The sequence below is a fragment of the Bos indicus genome, chromosome 2, assembly GCF_029378745.1.
Source record: "Bos indicus isolate NIAB-ARS_2022 breed Sahiwal x Tharparkar chromosome 2, NIAB-ARS_B.indTharparkar_mat_pri_1.0, whole genome shotgun sequence".
NCBI lineage: Eukaryota > Metazoa > Chordata > Mammalia > Artiodactyla > Bovidae > Bos > Bos indicus.
In genome coordinates, this window is record NC_091761.1 from 26,332,983 (window position 1) to 26,356,757 (window position 23,775).

General features: G+C 36.9%; 1 protein-coding gene across 1 annotated transcript in view; it reads right to left on the reverse strand.

Moving 5' to 3' along the window:
• The window catches only part of UBR3 (ubiquitin protein ligase E3 component n-recognin 3), a 205,850-nt gene that overhangs the window by 56,710 nt on the left and 125,365 nt on the right, over positions 1-23,775 (reverse strand). Inside the window, exons 25-27 of the mRNA XM_070803519.1 lie at positions 15,081-15,230; positions 8,155-8,288; positions 2,961-3,071 (exon numbers count right to left, since the gene is read on the reverse strand). Of these exons, the coding sequence (XP_070659620.1) occupies positions 2,961-3,071; positions 8,155-8,288; positions 15,081-15,230 (395 nt within the window). The remainder of the gene's footprint in view (positions 1-2,960; positions 3,072-8,154; positions 8,289-15,080; positions 15,231-23,775) is intronic.

A 23,775-nucleotide genomic window follows, 5' to 3' on the forward strand; every position in this document is an offset into this window, starting at 1 on the left:
TCTAACAGTTGAACAAAACTGACTGGTCTTGATGCATTAGGTTTATTTAGGTTTAACAGGTAGGGAAAAGATTTAGTTAGACTACTCAGAAAAGTGATAAGAAGGGGAATTAATTCAGCATCCTTCAGATGTTTCTGATAGGAGGGGGAAGAAAAATTAGTTGAAACAAACATACATAATGCAAATATGCCTTGGAGGAAACTCTTGCTCATGAGAGATTACAACATATGCTAGCCAACCAGAATTTAAGGAAGGAATCCAGGCTGCTACATTTGTTTCCTTCTTTTGACTGATACCACCCTCATCTATTCTGCTCTTTTAGGCGTTGCTATCCTGTAGTTCTAACCACTATCTTACTCTTTTTTCCAGTAGTCTCTCTTGTTTTGCCACTAACCTAATGATTTAATCTTAAAATGTTTTTAACGTACTAAAGTAAATGCATGAATGCTACAATATAAACATTATTACTAACAAGACAAAAATAATGAGAAAAAAGGATACAAAAAAGAAAAAAATGAATTTATTTGCCCACGGTTACAAAGATATTTGGGCTTCCCTGGTAGCTCAGCTGGTAAAAGAATCTGCCTGCAATGCAAGAGACCCCAGTTTGATTCCTGGGTCGGGAAGAACACCTGGAGAAGGGATAGGCTACCCACTCCAATATTCTGGCCTGGAGAATTCCATGACTGTATAGTCCACGGGGTTGCAATGAATTGGACACAACTGAAAGACTTTCACAAAGATAGTTAATGACAATGTCCAAATGAACTTAGGTTTCCCAACTGTTTAACGTATTATTCATTTCACTGTATCTTGGATCTCAAATACTTAGGCCAAAAAACTGAATTCCACCTTTTTTACTTTGTGACATTCATTTCTTCAAGACCTTAAAAATCTAACACTATGTCTTCTTAAATCCAATTCTAGAAACACATATTAAACTGCTATCATGTGTCAAATGCTATACCATGTTACTGCAAAAAGAGTTAAGAGACATCTTCATTTAAGGTACTGACAACGTAAAAGCAAATAGAAACAACAACAGTGTGATAAATCCAACAAACAAGGCTTCCCAGAGAAGGAGACTTGTGAGGTGAGTTTTAAAGATATACAAGAAGAGTGTACTAAAAGGTTTGGGACAAGGTACTAGTAATTGAAGGACATTCTTTGATAAGCTTTTCTGTCGCTATAATTTTTTAAACTGCTAGGTCTTCATCCTAGTCTTGACTGAAACTAGGTTCCTTCCTAAAGCACCCCCAGAAGACCTCTCAAAAAGGCACTGCTCATTTTCTCACATCCCTCAAACATCAGTACCCTTCTCACCTCCAGTGCTGGCTCAAGATCATTATTCTTGCATTCCCTGTGTGGTTCAGGTCATTTAAAGAAATCACCCCTTTTCCTTCCTTTTTACTGCCATTCATTGCCCTTAATATCCGAAGACTTCAGTAACTAGATTCGTGTTCTTCCTCACTCCAACTTTTGCCATCCTCTTATACAATTTCAATGTGCATGTAGACAGCCAATCTTACATAATTCAATGACCTCATCAGCTACTTGACGTCAGCAACTCCAATGGCTCTGACCTCTACTCTATCCTAGCACCTGTTACCATGACACACCCTTATCTTATAAGGACAAACAACTGTCCATATCAGAAAACAGTAAATTCAAACACCTTACATTTTGACTGTCAACTCCTATCTCTTTTAGTCCCTCCCTTTTCCCTCAGTTTATATGGCCTTTCCTATCCTACCACACACCATGAGCTATCATTTAAAAAATTCTCAAGTCAGGAAGAAACAGACTCTGATGAGGGGAAAGGCATCCTGGGATTTAGGCAAAGAGTCTGGGATAGAGGAGGCAAAGATTTGGAATAGTTGCTAAGGAGACTAGGAGAGGGAACTGATCAAAGACAGGTAAATTAGTTGATTAGTAATATCCACAGTCCATGACCCTAACTGAGCCACTATTTTAAGAAATCACAGATGTGTATATGTACTAGTCTGCTTAGTTTTACAATTTTTCTAACAGTGCCAGCTACCTGGGTATGAAGTCAAAGGAGGTGGATTAAATGACTAGTATTAAGAGCACAATGGACATAGTACAAGAAAATGAGGTGAGGAAAGCGCTAGTGTACTAGGCAAATGCAAGGGGCGGAAAGAATAGATGCTTTCAAATTGTGGTACTGGAGAAGACTCTTGCGAGTCCCTTGGACTGCAAAGAGATCAAACCAAGTCAATCCTAAAGGAAATCAACTCTGAATATTCATGGGAAGGACTGATGCTGAAGCTGAAGCTCCAGTATTTTGGCCATCTGATGTGAAGAGACCCCCTCACTGGAAAAGACCCTGATGCTGGGAAAGACTGAAAGCATAAAGAAGAGGGCAGCAGAGGATGAGGTGGTTAAATAGTATCACCAACTCAGTGGACATGAATCTGAGCAAACTCTGGGAGATAGTGAAGGGCAGGGAAGGAGAGAAGGACAAACTCCAGGAGACAGTGAAGGACAGGGAAGGAAAGAAGGACAAACTCCAGGAGATAGTGAAGGACAGGGAAGGACTAGGTAGGCTGCAGTACATGGGGTCGCAAAGAGTTGGACACAGCTTAGCAACAGAACAACAAAGGACTAGAGATGTTGAGGTCAGAAGCAAAACACACCAGTAAGAGTAAAGATAGAGACTTTGACAAGTGCTATACCATAATGGTATGGTAGGATATTAAAGCTTACTACTTTAGAGCTAAAGTAGCAAAATCTAAAATTACAGTTATGGAAGTCAGTTGCCAATGTGAAGTAAAAAAATGAAATCCCTAAAGTTGAAGAGGTCAAGGAACTGTGAAGCTGAATAGTTCAAATGGCAATCATAATCACCCAAGATGAATTAGGATGTATACGCTGTAAAAAAATATTTAATACCTTGAAAGACACAAACATCTTTATTTAACATGTTTCAATCAACTTACCCGTAATGATTCCATGTAAGATTTATGGCAATCGATATGTAATGTGTGGCCACAGGTTTGTACATAAACACCTCCTTCCCAGCCAATTGATACTGCCAAGAGACAAGAACTCTTAAAAAAAAAAAGACAAAATATAATTAATTTTAAAGAAGCAGAAACATACCTAAACAAATCTACATAAACCTCTCAATCATTTCATTTTGTTATACCTATGTGGGCTTTGTATTTCTGTGATATAAAGAAACACCTGACTTGATAACCCCGAGGCAATATCTTTAAATCTGGAAGATAGTTTTAGCTTCCAAATAATTATACTTGTAATAAAAGAGAAAAACTGTGAATTAGCCTTTCTCTACCTCATAAAATATAATAAAGTATACTGCTACTGATTATTTTACCTGTTCTACATGGTATTGGATTTCTCTGTGACATCTAACCTTAACATCTGCCTTCTTCAAATGCCTATTTCCCTCTTCCCTCCTAATGCCACTCTCTTTTGGTTTCTCTCCTGTCTCTTTAACCATTTGGTTTAAGCCTCCTTTTAAGACTTTTTTTTCCCCTTCGTCTGCCCCTTCAATATTTAAATTCCTCAAGGTTCAATTCTTAAAGCTTTTCTCTTATTAAAACTATTCTCCCTGAGTGAACTTAATCAGTATATTCAATGATTCTTCAAGTTGGGTCTCTTGCCTGAATGCCAGATACAAATACTCAGTTGACAACCAGAAATCTCCAATTTGAGGTCCTTCAGATAAAATAAAACCAATGTGTCAAAAATGTTCATTTTCTCTATGAATCTTTCTCTTCCTCTTGGCTTAAAAACTCTACATCTGTTTAGTCACCAAATCAGAAAGCTAAAAGTTATTTACATCACACCCTTTCCTTCACACCACAGAATTAGTTCCCAAACTATATGAAATCTATCTCCTGTATAATTCATGATTTTGGCCTCTCTCTCTTTATTCCCACTGTAACAGTCAAGCCTATGTGATCTGTTGTGGGGAAGAGAGTTCTTAAATAAATTTTAACTGGTCTCCATGATGCATCTTGCACACATCTTTCTAAAGTACAAATCTGCTCATGAGAATTTTAAAAGTGCCTAAACATTTATATGGGTCTAATATAATAAACAACACAAAAAGGAACCCAGATTATATAAACAAACTACATACACTTTGGAAATGCATTTTCAAAGTTAATTCCTTTCATCTTCTCTTTCTCTTTAAACTTCTCTGCTAATTCCTTCTTTTCAACCTATAAACAGTCTAGACTTTTCCTCCTAAAGCAAGTTTCTTTAAATTTTCATTTGGCCTCTGCCAAACAGCATTTCAGCCTGACCCTGAGTTTACCCTCTAGTGAAAGTGAAAGTCATTCAGTTGTGTCCAACTTTTTGCGACCCCGTGGACTGCAGACTGCCAGGCTCCTCTGTCCAGGGAATTCTCCAGGCCAGAAGACTGGAGTGGGTAGCCATTCCCTTTTCCAGGAGATTTTCCTGACCCAGGGATTGCAGGTGGATTTTTTACCATCTGAGCCACCAGGGAAACCCTCTAGAGTCTACAGCAAATACATGGCCAAGTCAGGGCAATACTGGTACGAGGTCTAACGTGAGTGACAGCACATGATGAAAAATTTGAGAGCCATCAAAACAAAGCAAACTACTAAATTTTACTTTTATGTTGGAAAATAGCCTATTAGATGACCAAACCATCTTAAATAACAGTAAACAGAATTCCAATATTAAATCAAGACTCTTCACGAGCATCTGAAAGTTTAAAGCATCACACAGTATGAAATGCCTTTCTAGCCGATTTGAAGATGTGCAACAGCACAAATCAAATTCTCACAGCAGGTGAGCTGGTTTCTACTGTTACACATCAGAAAAACAACAGGAGACCTGCTCATCTCTGTTTTATGTTTTGGAGCCACTTTAAGTAGAAGCAGATTTGGGTATTAGATCATTTTAGAATGGCTGGTAGGCAGCTAATAAGCTATTCTCTTTGACAATGTACTATAAAATGTAATTAATCTTTCCTTTTAATATATAAGCTGTTAGTTTTAAAACTGAAAATAGTATGTCATTTGTCTATGTAACTGTTAGATGTCTTTTTAATTTGCTAGAGTCAAAAAAAGCAAGAGATCATTTACTAATATGAGACCTACATTTCAGAAAGACCTACATTCAACAATGTGCCCACCTCTGTACTGTTTAACATTGAACCTTCACCTCAATATTTATTAAAACTTTATGCAGTAAGCAGTCTTATTTCTTTTAATAAAAAGGGACTGCAAGCTGACCAAGAGCACTCAGTTAAAAGTGGTAAAGCCCAAGTTCAACCCAGATCTATCTGACTCCAAAGCTCAGGTTCCCTCCTTCTCTATTTATATATGAGTGTCATAGCTCTCATATATAACACTTCCAACTTCACTAGTAAACACACTATCTTGTATGACTGAAATTCTACAGGTCAACTTTATAAAAAGCATGCATTTGATATGAAGAGAGAAGAATCTATGCAGTTTAATTCTATAATCACTAACAGTGTCTACTGATAACAACTCTTCTTCTTTACATGGTCTGGCTACAAAACTGAAATCCAGTAAGCATCCACAATACCCAAGCATGTGTTAGATGCCCTGGAGAAGGGAATGGCAACCCACTCCAGTATTCCTGCCTGGAGAATTCCATGGACAGAGGAGCCTGGCGGGCTACACAGTCCATGGGGTCACAAAGCGTTGGACACGACTGAGCAACTTCCACACCTTCACACCTGTTGTTGTTTAGTCACTAAATCACATATGATTCTCTTACGACCCCATGGACTGTAGCCCTTCAGGCTCCTCTGTCTGTGGGATTTCCCAGGCAAGAATACTGGAGTGGGTTGCCATTTCTTTCTCCAGGGGATCTTTCTGATCCAGGGATCAAACCTACATCTCCTGCATTGACAGGAGGATTCTTTATCACTGAGCCATCTGGGAAGCCCTGAAGGGACTATAAAACCAAAAGGAAAAATGGCCCTAGACCTCCAGAGGTCCAGGAAACACACTATTTATAAGTAAAATAGCCATTATGAAGTATATAAAAGTACTTATGTAGAAATAAAACCTCACAATCACTCACAAAAACAAAACAGATTCAGGCCAGTTCAAGTATCAGTTCAGAGCTTTTTTTAAAAAAAAGTTTTTTGTTTTCTTTCTTAGAAATGAATAGCTATTCTGACTGCAAGAAGAGATACTCTACTTTTTCTCTCCTTTATTAGATCTCCTCTTCCCTCAAATTATTATGTCCTCAGGTCTGAGTTGTATTTTGACTAAGTTATTTTTATTTTCTATTTGGCCTTAGGATTCATCTTTACTCATTTACTCTAAAGTGATTCAAAATGCTGACATTAAAACCAGGATTACATCAGGAAAAAAAAAAACTAAAAAAAGTTGGCAGTAAATTTCTGCAAAAGTAGAATTCAGCACAATTTTCTCCAAAATGAAGATATTAATTGGTCTCCAATTAGTAAAACTATATACATATATACACATGCTGCAGAAAACCTGAAGAAACAATAAAGAAAAAGTATGAAAGTGTGTCTGTGTATACATATATGTATGCATGTACATATACAAACATAAAGACGTCTTATTTCCAAATAATGATTTCATTTTAAAGTCTCTGAAAATATATGGAAGCATTATCCTCATTACCTAACCCAAACTGCTTAATAAGGCCTAACGAGCCCTCCTAAATAGGTAACTTGAAAATTAAAAATACCACTTTACATTTATACTGACCTTTATAACATGTAAAATGATCTTTTGGGTTACTGCATGAAAGACCATTACGAGCCCTATTTTACAGATGAGGTAACTGAGACTTAGAGTGTTTGGTCACGCTCACATTGCTAAGAAACAGCAGAATCAGAACCAAACCCCAGTTTTCCTCATCTGAAATTCTTTCTACTCCACATAACACCTCCCTATCTAGGGTTTCCATCTCCTCCAGAATCCACTGGAAACATCCTTATCCAGACTACTGAATCACACTCTACTCTGACTCTTACCACGTTAGATCAGTTACTGTTTATTCTGTCTGCCACATATCCTACTAGCTGCTTCCATTTAACTTAGTACATTATGTACATGAAGGAATTATATTTGGAAATCTACTAATATACATTTTTATATGTGTGTGTGTGTGTTTATATATATATAACTAAAAATAATGCTTCATTTTATATTTTAAGTATTTTAAGTTATTAACAGATGTTACTTAACTCAAAATACAGCAGAGTCAAATAACAACAGGTGAAAGGAATCCCCATTTGATAACCCCTCTGCTGCTAAGTTACCTCAGTCGTGTCCGACTCTGTGTGACCCCATAGACGGCAGCCCACTAGGCTGCCCCGTCCCTGGGATTCTCCAGGCAAGAACACTGGAGTGGGTTGCCATTTCCTTCTCCAGTGCATGAAAGTAAAAAGTGAAAGTGAAGTCGCTCAGTCGTGTCCTACTCTTAGCGGCCCCATGGACTGCAGCCTACCAGGCTCCTCCGTCCATGGGATTTTCCAGGCAAGAGTACTGGAGTGGGGTGTCATTGCCTTCTCCATGATAACCCCTCAGGAAACTTAAAAAACGGTATCAAAATTTTACAAAGAAGTTAACAATGTTGCCGCTACTAAATAAACTGAGTTGATCTAAGTCTTATGAATACCTGAGAGTTAGAGCCACAAAGTACGAAGAGCCAGGGAAAAAATCTACCAAGTTCACAACAAGAAATCATAGAAGCCATGATAAATCTGCCCCTACTTTACATATCAAAGCATCATGAGACTTTTTTGTGTATCTTTAAATGAAAAAGACAGAAGCAAAAATCTTCATAAAACATAAGTGCCACATCTAAAAGTTTTTATAATGTATATAAAATAATATATAAAAGTGTTTAAAATGATAATATAAACTTATCATTCCACTGAACTGAATTTGTATATCTTATAATAAACAACATTTAAAACAAAGGCATAATATTTGAAACCTGAAATTTTTATGTGTTAACTGACTTCTATTTATTACTATCCACATACTAATTTTTTTCTAATAAAGTTCCAAATTCCAAGTCAGAAAGATATTTGGTTGAAGAAAAATATAAAACTCTGGAGAGAAATATCTATCAATTTTACAGACAAAAATAACATTTAATAAAAAGAACACTTACATCCTTAAAATAACGTTGTAATAATGAAAGCCTCACGTCATGAACTGCTGCACATGTATCCCAGGGGTATATCTGCTCCTCTTCAGAGATAGGCAACTTTTTTGGCTCAATGTTGTCACGGCACTGCCCCAAAACTATATTAACAACAGAGATAAGAGCCTGTTAAAAAAAACTAACATGTGGACTTTATTCACCAAGAAAAGCAGAGTTATTTACCATAAGCTTCTTAATTTTTTCACTATTACAATATTTTTAAAGACCTACAAAAAGTGATATCCTAATTTTCTTCTACAGAGTAAATAAACTTTTAATATGTGAATGTTTATTTTTTAAAATAACATCAGGGTTGGCGAGACGGGCAAAGTAAGCCTGGAATTGTGTGTAAAGAGGAAAGAGGTATTCAAGCACTGAGCGGGGACCTAAAGGAATTCTGACTAGCCAAATTCAAGAATAATGACAATAACAGGTAACATGTTCATTGATTCAGGCAGGGAACATGAAGTAAAAGGGTATAATGTTAGACTGTCAGAATACCAACCAAGTGATTAAACTTGGTTAACATCACCAATAATGGAACAAACTATCACTATGAGTCTCTTGATGTGATGCAACGGGAAGGAACAGCATCATAATACTACCATTGCCAAAAATGTTTAACTTTAATCTATTAACAGGGAAAGCAAAAGTGAAAGTCGTTCAGTCATGTCTGACTCTTTGCAACCACATGGACTATACAATCCATGGAATTCTCCAGGCAAGAAATACTGGAGTGGATGATAGCCATTCCCTTCTCCAGGGGATCTCTCCAACCCAGGGATCAAACCCAGGTCTCCCGCACTGCAGGCAGATTCTTTACCAGTTAAGCCACAAGGGAAGCCCAATAACAGGGAAACAATCACATAAATCCAGAAAAAGAGACAGTCTACAGAATAAACTTGAACTCTTCAAAATTTTTTAAAATGCCTGGAGAAACTGTTTCGGATTAAAGGAGACTAACAAGAAATGACAACTAACTGCAACACATGATCTTCACTTGTCTCTTGGAACAAGAAAAATATATATCTGGTATATAAAATATTATTGGGAGACTCTGAACACAGAATATTTGATTTTATTCTTATTAAATTTATTCAGTATGATTGGTACTAAGCTTGTATAAAAGAATATCTTTATTCTTAGGTGATATATCCTGAAGTATTTAGGGATAAAAATGTCCAAGATGTCTACCTCTGACAAGTGTGTGTGTGTCTGTGTATAGATAAGTATGGGAAAGAAAACATAAACATGGAAATATGCTAGCCATCAGCGAGTATAGGTGAAGGCTTTTCAACTTTTCTGTAGATGTAAAAGTCAGTCGAAATGAAAAGGTGGGAAAAGAGGTATTTTTATAATTGTAAAACACATACCACACAAAAAGGAAGTGGGGGTATAGGCATAAAGTGCCACACATTAAGACTCAATAAGTCATTCTTAGAGAAGGAAATATCAGACACAGAGCTGTGGGCCCCAAGTTCTGGGGAGATTTGTAACAGCAGCAGCAGCAGCAGAAAGAATAGACAAAAGCAAGTAGATGCTAGAAACTAAAATATAATTAGCCATGATGTATAATCCTTTTAATAAACTGCCAAACTTGGTTAGCTAGGATTTTGTTAAGGACTTTTACATCTCTATTCATAAGGGATACACGTCTATCATTTTCTTTTCTTTTGAAATCCTTATCTGGCTTTGGTATCAAGGTAGTGCTGACCTCAGAGAATGAGCTAAGAAGTGTTCCCTTCTCTCTTTTCATTTTTTTTTTCTTTTGGACAAATCTAAGGAGGAAGAGTCTTAATTCTTTAAATGGCAGAAGACCAAAACAGACATTTATTCAAAGACAGGCCAACAGGCACATGAAAAGATGCTCAAGATCCCTAACTATTAGAGAAATCCAAATCAAAATTGCAGTGAGGTACCATCTCAAACCAGTCAGAATGGCCATCATTAAAAAGTCTACAAATAACAAATGCTGGAAAGGGTGTGGAGAAAAGGATCTCTCCTACAAGGTGGTGATATAGTGCTATATACAGTTACTGGTATACTGCTATACATAGTATAGTTATACTGCTATAACCACTGTGGAAAACATTATGAAGGTCCTCAGAAAACTAAAAGTAGAATTACAATATGACCCAGCAATCCCACTTCTGGGCATACACCCAGACGAAACTATCATTCAAAAAGATACATGCACCCCTGTGTTCACAGCAGCAGTGTTCACAACAGCCAAGATGTGGGAGCAACCTACATGCTCATCGCCAGAGGAATGGATAATAAGATGCGGTACATATATACAAAGGAATACTACTCAGTCATAGAAAAGAACAAAATAATGCCATTTACAGCACTATGGATGCAATCAGAGATTATTGTGCTAAGTAAAGCACGTCAGAAAGACAAAGACAAAACCATATATTACTTATATGTGGAATCTAAAGTATGACACAAATGAACCTATCTATGAAAGAGAAACAGAACAGACTGGTGGTTGCCAACGGAGAGAGCTGAGGAGGGTTGCAGTGGGAGGCTGGGGTTAGCAGATACGAGCTTTCATATATAGAATGGATAAACAACAAGGTCCTACTGTATAGCACAAAGAACTATATATTCAATATCCCATGATAAAGCATAACAGAAAGAATATTTTTTAAAAAAGAATGTGTGTGTGTATATATATATGTGTGTGTGCGTGTATAACTGAACCATTTTGCTGTACAACAGAGATTAACATAACATTGTAAATCAACTATACTTTAATTAAAGATACTAATAAAAAAATGTTCATTGACCCAATTTCTTCAAATAGCAAAGTGCATTTGGGGTGGGCGGCGGGGTGGAAATGACAGGCACAGGAAAAGATAAGATGGGACTCTATTAAATAAAAGACTATAAGGAGTCTCTACAACTATAAATAAATAAATAAAATAAAATAAATAAGAAACAATTGGGGAATTTTGAACTCTGACTAGATAGTTGATGATATTGAGGAATTAAGTTATTCAGGAGTGACTGTGGTTTTAAAAAATAAGTCTTTAAAAAAATAAGTCTTTTCTATTCAGCAGATATGGTGAAATACTTATAGATGAAATAAAATGATGCCTGGAATCTGCTTCCAAATAATTCTAGGAGAAAAAATTAGTCACAAGTTAATCACTGTTAGAGATTGACGGAGACATTAGAAATTGATGGGGACATGGAGGTACATTTTACTAGTCTCTTTACATCACCACATAGTTAAAATTTTCCATATTCAAAGACAAAAGAAAGAGAGAAGAGAAAAAATAAATAAAGAATTCAGAAGAAAAAAGTAAAGAGGGGTAAAAGGTGAGAGGATGTCAGAGGGTGGTGAGGCTCAGAAAGAAAGGAAACAGCCAGAGATTTTCCCTGCTACAATTCCTAATTAAAATCACTCTTGAGATTTAATAGCTTTTAATACTAGTTTCTTATATTTTTCCTCCTATCTTGAAATCACAAAAGAGCTCTGGAACAGTGGGATTATCTAATATTAACTAGTTTAGTGTAAAAAATTGCTATAAGGGAATTAAATGAAGTAACAAGTCAAAGCAACTTTAAAAATATAAAACAACGAACAAATAACAGTCCAAAATAATAACATAAGCTTCACTGGGGCAGAGATATTATTTTGTTTGGCTCTTATTGTAATAGCGATGATCAATAAATACATGTGAAATGAATACATGAATAAAATAAAACATTAAGTTGATGATTATACAGTACTTGGTGAAGAAGTTATAGAGGGACAAGTAAGAGGCAAAAATCTAATAAACTGAATTCCTTAAAAGAGCAGAAAAAGATACGCAGCTGTGAAATTGGGTCAGTACTCCAACACATTTCCTTTTAATTATAGTAGTTACTTCTCATCTAGACGGCTCTATTGTCTTATTCAGTGAGGGTTTCACAGATCAATTTCAAATTTTAACAAGAGTAATAAGACAAAAAAACTAATGTACCAGGCACCATATTAGATCCTTTTACCTATATTACATTACTTAACCAACATGACAATCCTCAAAAGTCACTATTATCTCTATATTTAAAAGAAAGCAACAAACTTGGCCAGATTAAGTCAAGCAGTAGATGTTTTTCTGGAACTCTCTTGCTTTTTCGATGATCCAGTGGATGTTGGCAATTTGATCTCTGGTTCCTCTGCCTTTTCTAAAACCAGCTTGAACATCAGGAAGTTCACAGTTCACCTATTGCTGAAGCCTGGCTTGGAGAATTTTGAGCATTACTTTGCTAGCCTGTGAGATGAGTGCAATTGTGCGGTAGTTTGAGCATTCTTTGGTATTGCCTTTCTTTGGGATTAGAATGAATACTGACCTTTTCCAGTCCTGTGGCCACTGCTGAGTTTTCCAAATTTGCTGGCGTATTGAGTGCAGCACTTTCACAGCATCATCTTTCAGGATCTGAAATAGCTCAACTGGAATTCACTAGCTTTGTTTGTAGTGATGCTTCCTAAGTCCCACTTGACTTCACATTCCAGGATGTCTGGCTCTAGGTGAGTGATCACACCATTGTGACTATTTGGGTCGTGAAGATCTGTTTTGTACAGTTCTTCTGCATATTCTTGCCACCTCTTCTTAATATCTTCTGCTTCTGTTAGGTCCATATCATTTCTGTCCTTTATTGAGCCCATCTTTGCATGAAATGTTCCCTTGGTATCTAATTTTCTTGAAGAGATCTCTAGTCTTTCCCATTCTATTGTTTTCCTCTATTTCTTTGCACTGATCACTGAGGAAGGCCTTCTTATCTCTCCTTGCTGTTTTTTGGAACTCTGCATTCAAATGGGTATATCTTTCCTTTTCTCCTTTGCTTTTGGCTTCTCTTCTCTTCACAGCTATTTGTAAGGCCTCCTCAGACAGCCACTTTGCTTTTTTGCATTTCTTTTTCTTGGGGATGGTCTTGATCCCTGTCTCCTGTACAATGTCATGAACCTCCGTCCATAGTTCATCAGGCACTCTGTCTATCACATCTAGTCCCTTAAATCTATTTCTTATTTCCACTGTATAATTGTAAGGGATTTGATTTAGGTCATACCTGAATGGTCTAGAAAAACATCTATTTCTGCTTTATTGACTATGCCAAAGGCTTTGACTGTGTGGATCACAATAAACTCTGGAAAATTCTGAAAAAGATGGGAATACCAGACTACCTGACCTGCCTCTTGAGAAATCTGTATGCAGGTCAGGAAGCACCAGTTAGAACTGGACATTGAGCAACAGACTGGTTCCAAATAGGAAAAGGAGTACGTCAAGGCTGTGTACTGTCACCATGCTTATTTAACTTCTATGCAGAGGACATCATGAGAAATGCTCAGCTGGATGAAGCACAAGCTAGAATCAAGACTGCCGGGAGAAATATCAATAACCTCAGATATGCAGATACCACCACCCTTATGGCAGAAAGTGAAGAAGAACTAAAGAGCCTCCTGATGAAATTGAAAGGGGAGAGTGAAAAAGTTGGCTTAAAGCTCAACATTCAGAAAACCAAGATCATGGCATCCGGTCCCATCACTTCATGTCAAACAGATGGGGAAACAGTGACAGACTTTATATTTTTGGGCTCCAAGATCATTGCAGATGGTGACTGCAGCCATGAAATTAAAAGACGCTTCCTCCTTGAGAGAAAAGTTATGACCAACTTAGACAGCTTATTAAAAAGCAGAGATATTACTTTGCCAACAAAAGGTCCATCTAGTCAAACCTATGGTTTTTCCAGTAGTCATGTAGGGATGTAAGAGTTGGACCATAAAGAAAGCTGAGCACCAAAGAATTGATGCTTTTGAACTGTGGTGTTGGAGAAGACTCTTGAGAGTCCCTTGGACTGCAAGGAGATCCAACCAGTCCATCCTAAAGGAAATCAGTCCTGAGTGTTCATTGGAAGGACTGATGTTGAAACTGAAACTCTAATCCTTTAGCTACCTGATGTGAAGAGGTGACTGATTTGAAAAGACCCTGATGCTGGGAAAGACTGAAGCAGATGACAGAGGATTAGATGGTTGGATGGCATCACTGACTCAATGGACATGAAGTTTGGGTAAACTCTGGGAGTTGGTGATGGACAAGGAGGCCTGGCGTGCTCTGGTCCACAGGGTTGCAAAGAGCCGGACATGACTGAGCGACTGGACTGAACTGAACTGAACTGAACCTGTATCTGAATTCTGAGGAATTTCTTATATCTAACTCTTTCTACTCTACTAATTCAGAGTAAACACCCTAGAAAAAAAATGCCCTGGAGAAATATGTAAGTCTTTTATTTACTTCACTTCACACATATTCTTATTGAAAAAGGATACATTCATTGGAACTGGAGTGTAATATTTATCACTACCTCAAAATACTTCAGTATGGCAGAGAATAGAGAATATTCAGACAAATCCTTCAAATTTTTAAAAACATTATTTTAACTCTAAGATTTGCAAACGTCAATTGGCAGGCTGTTACAAGAGTGACTGCTTCTATGCTCAAGAAACAAGGGCAAAACAACCTGAATATGTCTTATATAATTAAAATATTTAAACTGACTATTTTTGGACTTAAATGTTTCTAGATATTAGAACAATCAAGTTGCCAACAAAGATGAACTCAGTTTTTGGCCACCCAGCATTGGTAAGATTCCATCACACTCTAAAGAAAAAGACTATGTAACATACAGAGAGATCTCTCTTAAATGTTTCTTTCAACACTCCAAGAAAGTGAGATAAACCAGATTAAGAATCTTTGCTAAAAAAAAACCTATAAAGATCCTTGCTATACAGATCTGCAGTTATACCTAAACAAAAATCTAGCTTTTATTTGAGGGATTTACTAATCTGCTGCAAATACTTCATCTCTAAAAATGTTCCCACTAAAAATTACTTTGATTTTTACCTGAGGATGCTTGTAACAGGACAACCAATCCCGTAGGTCTGTCTTCAGAGGAGGGCCCACTCTGTCCACAAATAACACAATCATATACTGCCTCAGAAACTTGAGGTTCTGCTGTGGTGATCTCCATAGGAATATCACTCTCTGGAGAATCTGAGGAGAAAAAGTTGCAATCTTAATTCCTGAAAAGAAAATCTCTCTTTAATAAAATTATGAAAAAAAATCAAGCTCAAATAATTTGGAACTTTAGTATCAATAAATTATATAGTAATAAAACTATGGGAAAATTATCTCACCAAAATAAAATGTTTTCTCATAAAAGACAAAATTACAAAGAATGGATGTTATGAAAGACTTCCGATTCCTGGGTTGGGAAGACCTCCTTGAAGAGGAAATAGTAACCTACTCCAGTATTCTTGACTGGGAAATCCCATGGATAGAGAAGCCTGGTGTGCTACAGTCCATGGGGTCACAAAGAGTTGGATGTGACTTAGCGACTAAAACAACTCTTCTAATGTTGTATCATACGTAAAATTAAAACAAAAAACACAGATGCAAAGGTATTTGTATCTAAAAATATTGTTTTAATATTATAATTTAAGGAAATAAGGGGGAGGTCATTTGCTTTAGTTTTCTTTGAAGCACTTCAGAGGGAAAATTTATAATAACATGGCAGCTCTTGTAAAGAAATGGCAATATTTACTAGGAGATAAAAGGGTAAAAAATTTTTTCTTTTTTCTTTTAATTGTAGTGATTATATTTTAGTGATAATAATTATCAATATGTATTTATGTAGGATAAACATTTCTATATGACCATACATATAATAAAACAAAACTATAATAGAAAATAACAGCAATCCTTTGGTGATATGTCATTAACAGCAAGAAATAAAATACTGAGTCAATAACCATTTCAGATAAAAATTCATAGAGGCATCCATAGTGGCAAAGGAAAGGAGTAGAGGAGATTGGGAAGATCAAAGAAGCAGAAATGATTTACGGCATGTTTAAGAGATGGAGGCATATCTAAATAAATATGTAAAAAAAAAAGACAAAAATAGAAAAAGAAAGGTGTCAAGTTTATATATGTTTTAATAAGATTCATGCAGATAAACATATATCAGATATTTATTAAGACTGAGAGGAAAAGGGGTGAAACCTAAAATAGAACTTTGGATAATGCTCAAAATTAATGGAAATTTTAAATAAGCCAATGAAGAGATCTAAAGCTTAAAGTGGTCTTGTATATTCTCCCTCAGTAGCTCTCCCCTAGTATCTATCTCTCCCTCTCAATCATACCACTTATTTGAGAATAAGTCTGGGATTGCCTACTGGAGAAGGAGACAGCCCACCTGGAACAGAGCCCAGTTGTCCTACCAGCTCAGGCCAGTCCCAACCAACCATCAGATCATTCTTGGAACATGCTTTGTTTTTGTGTTTATGGAGTTTTGTGGATGAAAGGAGAAAAGAATGGGAAAATGATGTAGGGATGATATATTTAGTGCCCTCAGAACCATGGGAAATATGTTTTTGCTTGGAAACATTATGCCTACGCTGGGAACAGACAACTGCAAAACACAAGTATCTGGAGGAAAGGGAAATCTCTTGCACTGTTGGTGGGAATGTAAACTGATGCAGCCACTATGAAGAACAGTATGGAGATTCTTTAAAAAACTAAAAATAAAACTACCAAATACCCCAACAATCCCACTACAGGGCACAGACATTGAGAAAACCATAACTGAAAGAGACACATGTTCCCTGTAGCTAGGACATGGAAACAATCCATGTTCATGCATAAAGAAGCTATCGTACATATATACGATGGAATATTACTCAGCCATAAAAAGACCATATTTGAGTCAGTCCTAATGAAGTTGATGAACCTAGGACCTGTTAGACAGAGTGAAGTAAGTCAGAAAGAGAAAAACAAATATTGTACATTAACGCATATATGCGGAATCTATTTGCAGGACAGCAATGGAGATGCAGACAGAGAGAACAGACTTGCGGACACAGTGGGTGAAGGAGAGGCTGGGATGAACTGAGAGCAGCATTACCATATGGTAATATGGTGATGAACTGAGAGCACCATTTTACATATGGTACCATATATAAAATAGCTAGCCAGTGGAAATTTGCTGTATGACGCAGGGAACTCCAACCAGGTGCTCTGTGACAACACAGAGGGGTAGGATGGGATGGGAAGTGGGAGGGAGATTCAAGAGGGAGGGAGACGTATGTATACCTATGGCTGATTCATGTTGATGTACAGTAGAGACAAACACAATATTGTAAAGCAATTATCTTCCAATTAAAAAAAAAAGTATCACAGGGCAAAGTGTGGTCTGCAGCCTAGGAGTAGGCACAGAGAACCTTCTTTACTGCATAAATTGATCCTTGGTTTTAGGAACATATAACACACTTTAATTTTTAACTACAACTGAGTATTTGCTCGGATCCTACTAGGTGAATTACTACTCATAAACTAAACACGCTACTGGCCCTACTGCTTTCCGCTAAGAAGCCTGTGACAATGGCCACAACTGCAAAACTCCTGCAGAGCAATATCATTAATTCTGGTAAAGATGCACAGTACTGTCCTGATCTGGTCATCATTTTTACTACTAACATTCTTGCTTTCCTCTGGTTTTTTTTTTTTTAACTTGGTATAGAGAGGGACTTTTCATTCCTTTTAAAAAATACATCATTTAAATATAATTTTAGTTTTGCAGAAAAGTTTTGAAGCCACTACAAAGAGTTTTCATAAACCTCACACCCAGTTTCCCCTTAAATCTTACATTAGCATGATATGACTGTCACAATGAACTAATATTGATATATTATTGAGCAATTTTATTGATATAATACTGATAAATTAAAGTCCATATTTTCTTCAGATTTCCTTAGTTTCTACCTAATGCCCTTTTTTTTTTTGAGGATCCCATCCAGAACAGCATATTACATTTAGTTGTCATGTCTCCTTAGTCTACTCTTAGTTGTGGCAGTTTCTCAAGAAACTGTTGTTTTTGATGAACTTAAAAGTTTTGAGGAGTACTGATCAGGTATTCTGTATAACATTCCTCAACTGTAACTTGCCTGATACGTTTCTCAAGATTAGTCTGAGGTTATGGTTGTAAGTGAGGAGGACCACTAAGGTAGAGTACCCTTCTCATCAACATCGTATCAATGGTATATAATATTAATATGATCAATTACTGCTTATATGGACGCTGATTGTCTCATTTGGGTAGCATTATGATCATTTCATAATGTATGCAAATACCAAATTACTAAGTAGTACACCTGAAACTGAGCTTCCCAGGTGGCTCAGTGGTAAAGAATCTCCCTGCTAATACAGGAGACACAGGAGATGTGGGTTCAATCTCTGGGCCAGAAAGATCCCCTGGCAGAGGAAACGGCAACCCACTCCGGTATTCTTGTCTGGAAAATCCCATTGACAAAGGAAGCTGGCGGGCTACAGTCCATTGGGTCACAAAGAGCCGGACATGACTGAGCGACTGAGCATGCACACATATACACAGACGTGAAACTAATATGCTTCTGTACACCAACTATATTTCAATTATTTTAAAAAGGAAACATGGGACTTCCTTGGTGATCCAGTGGTTAAAACTCCTTGCTTCTGATGCAGGTGGCAGTTCAATCTGTGGTTAGGGAACTAAGATCCCACAAGCTCTGCCTCTTGGAGAAAAAAAGAAGGAGGGGGCTGGGGAGAGCAAACTGCATAGCATTATATATAGTAAAATTTTATTTCAGGAAAGACAAATAGAAACAAAATCCATTTCTATAATTTTTATATGTATTCATATGAAGCAAGAAAGCCTATTTATAATGGTTTATCCCAAACGGTTGAGGTTTAAAAGAGAAGGTAGGAAGAAATGATCAGCTTTGCTTTCATACAGCTTTGTATATGTTAAGCATATACATTTTTAAATGTTTTGGCTTGATATCAGTGCGTGTTTTATTTATGGAACAAATAACCAAAACATAATTTATATTTGTGGGTTGTATTTTTTAATACACCACATCACAGATGACTGACTTAAAATGACAGATACAGCACTATCCCTTAAAAGTGAACAAATTTATGATCAGAATAACCAACATACAAAAGTATTCTATTCAACAAGATCCGCTTTCTAATTTAAGTGAAAATAAATTCAATTCATTTCTATTCAGTTGAGAGAATAAGAACTTCACAAGGTGACATGGCAAAGTTTATAGTAATTTATAAAATAATAACATAGATGCAACAGCAATAGATACACAGGACTAGTGCACTATACGCATTCCAACGCCACAAGCAGATTGGTCTTACCTAAAAGAAAGCAAGTCTACAACCGTGCCTGATTCCAAGAAAATATAAGAATATAAAAGAGGCTAGTTTATGATACAACCAAACTCTAAAGTAGAAAAAAAAAAAGTGTCAGGGAAAAAGAAGCAGTTAAAGATGTAAAGAGCATCCTTTTTCATAATAAGAGAAATGCTAATTAAAACTAGACCAGATACCACTTCTTTTCACCAACAAGATTAGCAAAAATACAAAAGTTTGACAACATATTCGAATGACAAGGATGTAGGTAAATTGCTGTTCTGACACACTGTTGATGGGAATACTAAATGGTACAACCCTTAAAAGGGTAATTTGGCAATATGTAGCAAGGCAATGGCACCCCACTCCAGCACTCTTGCCTGAAAAATCCCATGGATGGAGGAGCCTGGTAGGCTGCAGTCAATGGGGTCGCTAAGAGTCGGACACGACTGAGCGACTTCACTTTCACTTTTCACTTTCATGCACCCACTCCAGTGTTCTTGCCTGGAGAATCCCAGGGACGGGGGAGCCTGGTGGGCTGCCGTCTATGGGGTTGCACAGAGTCGGACACGACTGAAGCGACGCAGCAGCAAAATTACATGTGTGTTTACCCTGACCCAGCAATCCCATATATAGAAATGTATCTTACATATATATTACCAAAATATATAAAGATACATGCCACAAGATATTTACTGCAGTACAACTTATATTGCAAAAAACTGGAAATAACCCAAATGTCCAATAATAGAAGACCATTTGCATAAACTATTGATGGGGGAGGTGGGGGTGGGAATCTACCATACAGGTAGAAAAAAGAATAAAGAATATCTCTATACGCTACATGATAGGATCTCCAGGATATAACGTTGAGTGAAGAAAGCAAGGCTGAAGAAGTGTACATAGTATGTTATCATCTACCTAAGAAGGGGACACTAGGGATGCAAATATTTTTATATTTCGATATATATATTTATATCCCCAACCCTCTCTTTTTCTTATGTAAATTGTTAAAAAAAATGAAAGGATAAACCTCAAATTAAACTGTATTATTAAATAATGAAACAAACAGCTCCTTCCATAACTAACAACAATAAAAGTCAACCAAATCCTGACACATGCCAGCTCAAGCTTGGACTACCCCACTTTCCAAATGAAATCTTAAAGGATGGGTACTGTAGACAGTTATTATTTCTATCTGAAGTGAAAGTGTTAGTCACTCAGCCATGTGGGACTCCTTGTGACTCCCCCAAGGATTCTAACCTGCCAGGCTCCTCTGTCCATGTGATTTCCCAGGCAAGAATATTGGAGTGGGTAGCCACTCTCTTCTCCAGGGTATCTTCCCAACCCAGGGATTGAATGGATAGAACCTGGGTCTCCTGCACTGCAGGCAGATTCTTTACCATCTGAGCCACCAGGGAAGCCTATCTACTTGGTATTTATTATCTCATCTGTTAACAGCAGGACTAAATTTTTGCTTAGAGAATCATACCATCACCACTTTTGATTCATATGATTGGAGTGGAACTAACCTTATAATCAGGCTAGACTAATAGAGTCACACCAAGGATTTTTGTTTCAGTTATTTGAAAAGAAGTATTCTTTTCATTCTAATTTAAAAATAAATAAAACTTGCTAAACACAATGACTATCCTTCTATCTTATACCTTAAGCCTCAATCAATCAATCATCAGTCTATTAATTCTCACTTTGCAATTATTTTCATAACTGTCCCTTTCTGTCCCCAGGCTACCAACCTGGGGGAGTAAGTAGGGGAGAGACTTCACTCTCCTCAGTTTGCTTCACATATGAGAAATAGTAAAGAGTAGGCAAAGCTTGTTGATCAATAGCCCAGACTCCACCATTTACTACTGTATAACCTCAGACAAATTTCTTAACTTAAATTTAGGTATGGAATACTGCCATCTATCTCATGTGTCTATCAAGACAAATAAGTCAATAAACAGAATGTGTTTAGCACAGCGCTGGTTACATAGTTAACATATATATATATATATATATATATCATCATCATCCCCCCAAATTCATACTATTTAGACCCAGACTCAAATACAGAAAAGGTTTTGTTTACACAATGTTTATAATAATTACATTTTTTAAAAAACTAAAGTTCAATTATGATGGAATGATTAAATAAATTATAGAATAAAAGTAATAATAGTAATAACCAATGCTTAAAAACACTTATGCACCAAGCACTCTGTTTTAAATGTTTGAAATGTATACCATTACATTCAATCTTCACCACAACCCTATGAGGTAGGTAGTATAATGATCTCTTTTTAACTATGTGGAAACCAATGCAGAGAGTAAATTACTCCAGATAATGGAATGGCTGTGATATGAACTTGGCAGTAATGCTCCAGAGTCCATGATCATAACCACTACATGCTACCTCTCCAATGAAGTAAAACCACAAGTTACTAGGAATTTTAATAATAATATAGGAACATGTTTATGCTAAAATGTTGAGCAAAAAGACATGATAAAAAATTGTATTACACAGTATCATCTGTAATACATATGTCTTCCAGATGGTGAGATTAGGGATAAAATTCATCCTTATTCATGTTTTTCTGTACCATATAACTTGTACGATTAAATGCTGTATGTTTAAGATCCCTCACAGCTCAGCTGGTAAAGAAACTGCTTGCTATGCAGGGGACGCTAGTTCGATTCCTGGGTCGGGAAGATCTCCTGGAGAAAGGAAAGGCTACCCACTCCGGTGTTCTGGCCTGGAGAATTCCATGGACTGTATAGTCCATGGGGTTGCAAAGAGTCAGACATGACTGACCAACTTTCACTTCAAGATCAGAAAATAACTTCCAAAATACATTCTTACTCTATATTAAGCATCTAAACTCTCCCTTGAACAACTATGTTGGATTTCAGCCGTATCTGTCTGATAAACCTTAATGAATCAAGGTCTAACGTCCTGACTTCTACACATGTGGTGGTAATGGTGCTCAGGTCATGTCCGACTCTTTGTGATTCCATGACTATAGACCACCTCCCAGGTTCCTCTGTCCATGGAATTTTCAAGGCACAAATACTGGAGTGGTTTGCCACTTCATGCTCCAGAGGATCCTCCCAACTCAGGGACTGAACCCATGTCTCTTGCACCTCCTGCACTGCCAGGTAGATTCTTTACTACTGTGCCACCTGGGAAGCCCATGACGTCTATACCTAGATGTCGAGTAAAAATAAACAATGGGGGACAGTGATCAGGAGAGAAGGAACTGCAGAGGTTGAGTCTTTTCATATAGGAAACTTGATAACTGCAAAAAGGAATTATCAACAGAGAAGTAAGAATACTAATCACAAAGTAGAAATCTGTTGCATTCAGAGAGAAAAGTGTCCTTAAATTTTTTACCTACTAATGTACAATACCGATTTGAGGATTTATAAAGTACTGCATGTTATAAGTTTGAAATACTTTAAATACTAAGTTACAAGACTAGAAATCTTAGGAGAAGATCTCTCACACACAAAAATAAAGCCAAAATAAGAAAGAAACAACTACAGAATGCTTACATGAGTAACACAGATGGGAAATAAGGCAAAAGACAAAAGGCATCTGACAAAGCAGAGGACTGGACTGAGATTAAATTGTGTCTATATTAAAGATAAATATTATCTCAGGTGTGGACCCTGCTTCATGTGTTAATAACAATATATATGTCACATGTAAACGGGGAGAGTAATCAGAGGCAGTGAGACGTATAACTGCAATTTTTATCTTGAGCAAAGTATGAAAATGAGATCTCAAACAGGTTTTAGAGGGTCAAATAGATCTCTCTGGGAAGGGAATGAGTTATAAATAAAAGGAATATACAAATCTGAATGGTCCAGAATCCCACTGGCATGGCCATAATCAACATAAATAAACCAAATGCTCATGAATCTCTATTACCTCACCTGTCACCACTGCAGCATGCAAGAACCGGGACTAGGAGAGAGCGGAGCCCTTTATCCTGATGGCTTCTGTGAATTGCCTCTGTTTGCTAGCAATCATGTCTGCCTGATCCCTCAATTGTTGTTCCTGTGCCCTGGCTACTGCCAAAAAAAGATCAAACCTTCCAAAAAGTAGTAAGATTTAGGACAGAAAGTCAATAACTTTGCAGACTAATGACATTTGAATTTATGATCTTGAACATAACTGGACCCTAAGTATTGCTTATCAATTTTTATACTCAGCCTGGATGAGCAACATCTCCCACTTTCATTAGCAACTTCTCCAAACTTCAGATGGTATTCTTTTCACTCAGCAAGACTCACCTTTTACTTGGCCCTGTGAACTGAAGCAACTGAGTGATCACCTGAAGTTCCCACTTTCCCT